The sequence below is a fragment of the Cryptomeria japonica genome, chromosome 7 (assembly GCF_030272615.1).
Source record: "Cryptomeria japonica chromosome 7, Sugi_1.0, whole genome shotgun sequence".
In the NCBI taxonomy this organism is placed as follows: Eukaryota; Viridiplantae; Streptophyta; class Pinopsida; order Cupressales; family Cupressaceae; genus Cryptomeria; species Cryptomeria japonica.
In genome coordinates this window covers 422,276,242-422,284,570 of record NC_081411.1, presented here as the reverse complement: position 1 = coordinate 422,284,570, position 8,329 = coordinate 422,276,242, and the positions used below count along the sequence as shown (strand labels likewise).

General features: G+C 38.0%; 1 protein-coding gene across 1 annotated transcript; it reads left to right on the top strand.

The window, feature by feature from the left end:
- The first annotated feature begins 7,469 nt into the window (after positions 1–7,469).
- Positions 7,470–8,006, top strand: LOC131856810 (uncharacterized). Its single transcript, XM_059208741.1, has 2 exons — positions 7,470–7,668; positions 7,822–8,006. Exons 1-2 carry the CDS (start codon positions 7,470–7,472, stop codon positions 8,004–8,006), a joined length of 384 nt encoding a protein of 127 aa, XP_059064724.1.
- Positions 8,007–8,329: the final 323 nt, after the last annotated feature.

Below are 8,329 nucleotides of genomic sequence, written 5' to 3'. Positions count from 1 at the left end.
GCTCTAAATGGGTGCGTGCATACACTTATGATGGTTGTTATGATTATGAGACAATGACTATGATATGGTCCTATGATACTATGGATGGATGCATATATGATATTTATATTATGTTTATTATGATATATGTATGGATATACGATGCATGATATTAGGTGATGGATTATGTCTATTATGATATGATTTTGAGCTAACCCATTGTGGATGTAGGATGAGATACTGTATGATATGCCTATATATGCAATCCTAACATGTGGTGAAGTAGGATGGTGTTTAATGCAATGCATGTCTGTAGTATTTTGGTGTGTCAACATACTCAGTCAATTAATGTGGTACTACCAAGACAAGGGAGGGGAGATGATCGATTGGCCATAGAAGAAAGGAGTGAAGATGAAGTGGTGAGAGATAGGGAAGATAGGTAATTGATGAGCTCTTGTGCGAATTTAAAGTTCTTTTATCATCATTGAGCTTATTATGGCAAGTAGTTGTGACTATTTAGATATGAGTTTGACCTAGACAATTTACATACTATAAAACTTGTTATATATGCCAATAATTATGGCAAGTGCGAGCGAAAATCTGCAAGGCAGTGCAAGCGAAAATCCGCAAGGCAGTGAATATGGCAACAAGGATGCGACTATGAGGAGGACCAGAATCAACAATGATTTACAAACCATATATGTTTTAGAGGAAATCGAGGTGGATTTAGAGTATTTGAAGGATCTTGCAATAATTTGCAAATTCATAGGTCCGAGGATGGAAAGGATAAAGATATGCAAGTGGATCGATGAAAATTGGAAAACTTTGCAAATTGCAAAATTCCTTCCACGTGGCTTTTTCATTGTGATCTTTGCAATGAAAGAAGAAAGAATGAAAATACTGGAAGGAGGAGTCTAGTTTATGGATTCAGCCCCACTCTACATCCAAAGATGGCATAGGAACTTTAATCCCCTGATCACAAAACCATATGAAAAGTCGATTTGGATCCGCTTGAACAATCTGCCCATGGAATATTGGACGAAAGAAGCACTAAATAAAATTGGTCGATCTTTGGGAACCCTAATCGACATCGATACCGAAATTGCGGAGGGGGACTCATACCTATATGCTTGACTTCGGCTAGTAGCTATTAGGGTAATTCCGTAAGAAATCAGGTTAGTTGCCCACAGTAAGGAATGGTTTCGGACAGTTGAAATCGAGGAGGACAAGGTATTTTGCCTGAATTGCAGACTACAAAATCATTCGACGATAAAATTGTAGAAAAAGTGCCTAGGACAATAAGGTGTGGAGGCCTAAACAATTATTAGAAGATAACCAGAAGGAACCAATAAAGGTCTCTTAAAAATAGAGCTTAGAGGTCAAAACAAATATGGGTTGCAATGGTAATCGCAGTCCTCAACCCGAGGAGTATAAGGGAGAAGGTAATCTAGCTAGGGAAGATTTGATTAAAAACTCGCAAATAAATAAAGAGATTTGTGCTCCAACTACATATGATATAGTCATGTATCAGTTATCTAATGAAGTGGGAGAGTTTGAGGAGGAAGATGGAGATGATGAAATTGATATCACAGAGATCAGGAACGTAGAACAATCGATGTCAATAGAAGGAAGGGAAAAGGTAATAAAGGTAGGAAAACAAACAAACAGAAAAGAGAGGAGGAGGTTGTCGAAAAGGGATTGATGAGTGTGACAAAATTTCTCAGAAGAAAGAGTACCAAGGGAGCTCAAGGCTCCCTTGGGAATCAATGAGGATCCTTAGCTGGAATGTCAGGGGTCTAGGGGCCCCTGACAAGCGTCGGATGGTGAAACACCATCTTGCTAAAGCAAGCTGTGACATAGTTATGCTTCAAGAAGTTAAATGTGGAATCATTGATGGAGAAAAGTTTATCAAGTTTTGTAGATGCTGGTCTGGCATTTTCCAAGCTACAGATGGGTCCTCGGGAGGTTTGGGAATCCTTTTGAACCCAAATATTATCAATATAACCGGTATGGGTAAAAGTAAACATTGGATCTCAACACATGTCCAATGCAAATTCTCATCCACCTTTGTCTCTATTACTACTTATTACGTTGCCATTAGTTTTCTATCCAAAGTCATTCTATATACTTTAGTCGGTTACTACTACCGAAATATTCAGTCGGTAAGCACAGAGCAGTCGGTTATAAAAGAAAGTAGTCACAGAGCCTAGTATACACCGAGTTGTCTACCGAGTAACACTCTATGTCTACCGAGCAGCAATAATGTTACATCGAGTTGATATACACCGAGTGAAACGTTTTACCAGATTCATTGAACCTAGACACATGTGTGGAAACGTGTTACAAGATCAAGGAACAAAGAACCATTATCACATTGGAAATTGCACTTCTGGATTGTGTATGATTTTGAGGTCATCTATCCAATGAAATATTTTGTATAGTTATTCATTCGATAAATCATGTTTGTAAGATCGAAGCAATGAACCAGATCACCGACATAAGAGATCTATTTATACAGCATGGATTGGAATCAGAAAGAGATATAGAGGCATGTGTGTATGAGTTTGAAGACATACATATGTGAAAAGAAAAATCATGGGAAAGCACTGAGTGTTATGACTGTTACAGAGACACAGAGGTCACCGAGAAGGATTTCAGAGAACAGTCAAAGAACAGAGTAAACAGAAGGGTTTACTGAGTTATTTTATGGGTTACCGAGGTACGCTATAAGCAAGGTAATCTCATTTTGAGCACATAGAATCTGCTATAACATTCCAGATGTAAAGTTGCAGATATTTGTAAAGATTTTATTGTAATATTTTGAGTTGTAAGAGAAACCTTTAATAGGGTAAAAGACTCTAACAAAGTCTATAAATTGTAAAGCCTTTAACCAGGTGCAACATTTAGAATAAGTGTTGTAAAATCCTTTAGCAAGGTAGATCTAACAATCTTGATACTCCTAACAGGGTAAGCTATCAGAAATAGCCGAACATGTAGCTCTAACCGAGCAACCTTTATTATTGCAGTAGTGAAGTTGTGGGTGCCATCCCCACCGCAGTTTTTCTCTCTACCCAAGAGTTTCTGCGTAACCAAAATATATGTGTTATGGAGTGAATCATGTATGATTGTTATTTATTTGTTTTAGCTTTATGTTATGTTACAGTAATTTTTGGTTTATGCATAACAGTAAAGATATTGTTGAAGAAAAGTTTTGAAGTACTGATTCACCCCTTCCCTCTCAGTACATTAGCTTTCCATATTGGGCCTAACAATCTCAATTTGGAACATCTATGGGCTGACTTAGTCACCGGACAAGCGAATATTATGGGAGGAGCTAAGCGAACAAATCAGATTAATTGGAACTAATAATTACATTCTAGGGGGAGATTTCAATGTTATACTGGACTTATCAAAAAAGAAAGGAGGTACAAATAAAATCAGCAGGGATATGGTGGATTTCAGAGACTTCATTCAGGGGATTGAGGTCGTGGATTGTATTCCATCTTAAGGATGGTTCACCTGGACAAATAGAAGAATGGGCTTCACCAATCAATCAGAGCGTTTGGACAAGTTCTTGAACGAGACAAAATGGTTTATGGAGGGAATTCCAATTAGCGCGAAGACTCTTCCTTACTGCATGTCGGATCATTACCCCATAATGTTGGAAATGGGCTCGAAAATCGGTTGTGGGGGAGGATATTTCAAATTCTAGAACATGTGGTGGAGAGATATTTCTCTTAAGGACACCATTAATGGATGGTGGAAGGAATTTTTGCACATAAAAGGTACACCAAGCTTATGTTTAGTTAGAAAATTAAATTTTATAAAGGATAAAATTAAGGTGTGGAACAAAGAGACATTCAAAAACATCTTTGAGGAAAAGGACCGAGTGGAAGGGGAATTAATTGCTTTAAGTAGGAAAATCACAGATATTGGGATGTGCAAGGTAGATTTCATTAATGAGAAAAAACTTAAGGAAAGACTTGTGGAACTACTCATTAGGGAGGAAATTTACTAGAGGGATAAGGCGAGGGAGATGTGGATAAAAGATGGGGATAAAAACACAAAGTATTTTCATTCCTTTGTTAAAGCAAGACAAGGGAGATGTGGATAAAAACACAAAGTATTTTCATTCCTCTGTTAAAGCAAGACAAGCCTTTAATCGGGTTAGTGAAATCACCTTGGAGGATGGGCACAGGCTACAAAATAGGAATGAGATTGGACAAGTTGCGGTTGAATATTTTTCTGACATTCTCAATGATAAAATCAGAGATCTTGAAGTAGGGAATGGGGAGATAATGGAGGCTATACCTAGACTAGTCACGTTAGAAGACAATGCTATGTTGATGGCTCCCTGCACATTGGAGAAAGTTAGGAAGGTTTTTTTTGTCTGGACTTGGACAAAGCTCTGAGGCCAGATGGTTTTCCTGCACGTTTTTATCAAAATTGTTGGGACTTCATTAAGGAGGATATTTGGAAAGTGATGGAGGATGTTAGAAAGAAAGGGAGCTTTGTGAGGGAAATAAACAATACAATATTGGTAATCATTCCAAAGAAGGTTGATGCAAAATCATTGGGAGCATTTAGGCCAATTGCGATGTATAATACTATATACAAGATAATTACTAAAGCCTTTGCTAATAGAATTAAGCTTCTTCTACCCGAACTCATCTCTGAAGAACAAAATGGTTTCATCCCTGGCCGAGAAATCGTGGACAACATTATACTCACAGCTGAAGCCCTGCACTCGATAATCACAAAGAAAATGAAAGCCATGGTAATCAAGCTCGATATATCAAAGCTTACGACAAAGTATGGTGGAAATTTCTTGATGAGGTATTGGAGAAGTTTGGATTTGATGGGAATTGGAGACAGATGATTAGTTTTTGTCTTGGCTCTGCACACTTCTTAGTTGCGGTCAATGGAGGGGTGTTCGGTTTTTTTGAAAACACTAATGGATTGAGGCAAGAGGATCCAATCTCCCCTGCATTCTTTGTTAGAATTCCCAAAGATACTGAGAGGGGGGGTGAATCAATGTCTTGCTAGTTTACAAATTTTTTGAACTTATTAAGTAAATTGCATTCCAAAACAGTGTGTCGGTAAACCAGAATTAATGCAGTAAATAAGAACAATAAGCACAACATAGAAAGCACACCATAACACAATATTTTTAACGAGGAAAACCGGTGTGAGAAAAACCTCGGTGGTATTTGTGACCCACAATATTCACTTACTGGCCAATAAATGAATATTACTTACAATAGGGGCCTGCACATGCAAGAAGGCCAACTGCCTAAAGCTCACTGCTTAATTACAAAAAGAGAAGTCTTACTGACTTACAAAATGGATTATGCAAATCCAATATAATGTACTGCTTCGATTCAGCATCTGCTATGCCAGGTTCAGTACCAGTTTAAGCTCACAGAATAACCATAAACCTTACTCCAAAACCTGCCTTAATATTCGCATATTACTTTTGCAATAATCTAACCATGTGCACATCCTAAATGATCTACAAGATCTCATACTTATATATGAGTCCTATTACAATTTGCCTTGTTAGCTTACAAATAGATATTACAATTAAATACAAAATGTAATAAACAAAATCCTATCGGCTGGGTGTCGGTAATCATCTTTGTCGTTGTTTGGGAAAACTATCTCCTGGTGTAGAGTCTATCGGTGCCGGTGCCATAGGATTGCGAGGTTGCCATCAATGACAATACCTTCAATCACCTACATTTCTCATTGGAGTGTGCATTTTCCAACACTCTTCGTATTAATGGCTGAATCTCTTAGTTGTCTAATACACAAGAAAAGGGAAGCGAGATTATGGAAGGGGTTGGTAATCCACGATGGACTAACTCCGATTACCCACTCATAATTTATGGATGACACAAGTTTGTTTGGAGAAGCCTCACTAAGGGAAGTAGAGGCAATTAAGGAGACACTGAATTTGTATGCTAGTGTTGCAAGTCAAAGGATTAATGATGAGAAAATAAAGATTTTTCTATTTAATTTGAAAAAACCTTTACAAAACAAAATTCTGCAAAAGTTGGGTTGGAAAGTGGGAACGCTCCCATCAAAATATCTTGGTGTCCCAATGTTCTCGGGAGCCTCCAGGCCTAAGTTGTGGGAAGAACTCATTTCCAAGTGTAGAGCAAAAAAGGAGACATGGAAGAACAAGTGGTTAGCCCTCCCGGATAGAATCCAGTTAATCAAATATGTTCTATCTGCAATGCCAATTTATACAATGTCATGCTTTAAACTGCCAATAAAAGCTATCAGAGCAATTAAAAAAATTCCCATTACTAAACTAGGAGATAGCATGCAAAGAAAAAGAATGTGGTGGTGTTGGACTGAGAAAGATGGAACTACAAAATTTGGCCTTAGGGGCTAAACTGTTGTGGAAGATGTATAGAAGTCCGAATAAGGTATGGTGCAAAATAATGCAAAAAAAATACCTGGATAATGATGACCCTACGAGGATCTTGACAATAAGCACTAATAGGAATGAGTTTTCTATTTGGAAGTTCATGAAAGATTGTAGGCACCTAATCTCTGATCACTTGTCTTGGAAAATTGGTAACGACCGCAAAGCCAAATTTTGGCACGATTCGTGGAATGACTTTGAGAGTGTCAAGAGTTGTTTTGTAGAATAGAATTAGATAAAAGAGGTGGAAAGATGCTATGGTATTTATGTGTTAGATTATGTTGTGGAGAACCATTGTGGGAGTGGAATTTTTGGGTGGAAAGATATCAATGTGGATGGTATGACAAAGGAAACTCGAGAAAGATTTGTTGAAATCATGAAACAAAGGAGAATTACTATTAACAAGGAGGAAGATAAAATAAGCTGGTGTGTAGCCCGATCAGGGGAATATAAGGAAAAGTTAGTATATCAAATTCAAATTATTGATCATGAGGAATCTAGATGGTCCGTTAGCTTATGCTGGGATAAAATGGTGACTCCGCGAGCGAGGGCCTTTTTATGGATAGCTATGTATGGTATAATTCTCACTGGAGAAAGGTTGAAGAAATATAGAATTAATGGACCTACTAGATGTGTGCTATGCAAAGCTGGTGAGGAGACAACAAGACATTTGCTCTATGGATGCAGGTTCATGAAAGAATGTTGGAATTGGATTCATGCAAATCTCGAGTGGCATACAACTTCTAATGAGGACTTCAGGAGCCATATTATCAAGTGGCTTGCCTCAAGGAATAAATCTCTTTAGGGATCTCTATGGATAATTATCCCCTCTGTGGTGGTGTGGCAAATCTGGAAAGAGCGTAATAGAAGGATTTTTGAAGATAAAGAATTCAATGTGACCACTATTATTGGAAAAATTAGAGGTATGGTTTCAGAATTGGCATTTGTTAAGGTGTATGGTAGGAGAATTGAATGCATCACAAGTTGGGACAAGAATGTGTAGATGAACTGGGGATCTTTAATACCACTCAATATTATAGTCAATCATAAATATAACATGAGGCAGAATGTCAGCTGGGAACCCCCTGAGCCTGGGTACTATAAATTAAAATTTGATGGGGTTGCCAAAGGGAATTCGGGTGAGGCAGGTTATGGATGCATAATCAGAGATAGTAGGGGTGAGATGGTGGTTGGAATCTCAGGTTACTTGGGCATAGCGAGCAATATTGTTGCAGAGTTCACTGCACTTGAGAGAGGTTTGAAATACTGTGTGGGGAACTGAATCTATCCTCTGGTAATTGAAGGAGATTCATAGTTAGCAATCAATGCAACCAAGAATGGTTTTACATAGAATTGGAAACTAGGACGATGCTTAAAATCAATCCTAGAATTATTGGATCATATTCCAGAGTTCAAAGTGACACGCGTTTACCGTGAGGCAAATACAAGTGCAGACTACTTGGCAAATAAGGGTGTGGTGTCTAAATGTGAAATTGAAGAACACATATCCATAGGACAAAGTGCACAACTCTCCAAGATTGTGAGGGACGATATGTCATGTTCTTTGCAGAACACTAGAAAGGGTATAGGATAAAAAAATTATAAATGGGGGAACTATGCGCAGTTGAGAAGAGTGACATCTTGGTGCTATATCTCCTTTCTCATTCTCGGTAAGTGTAATGTGGTTGAAATTAAAACATTGGTACATTGCTTGAGCTTCGGGGAAGATTAAATTCTCATTGTAGAAGAGATATCAAGGACAACAAGTAGACTAGATGATGCAGTTGGGTCTAACTGAATTCACACATTACTCAAGGCTTCATGGGTGGATTTTAGTATAAGGGTTATCACGATGCTAGGTGAAAGCATTCGAGTCTTGAGGTGCAGAGATGGTTCATCACTTTGGTTTGAGTTGTT

Coding starts and splice junctions, on each gene's coding strand:
- LOC131856810 (XM_059208741.1), top strand. CDS start 7,470: ATGAGGCAGAATGTCAGCTGGGAACCCCCTGAGCCTGGGTACTATAAA. Junction 7,669..7,821: donor GTTCACTGCACTTGAGAGAG/GTTTGAAATACT, acceptor ATCATATTCCAG/AGTTCAAAGTGACACGCGTT.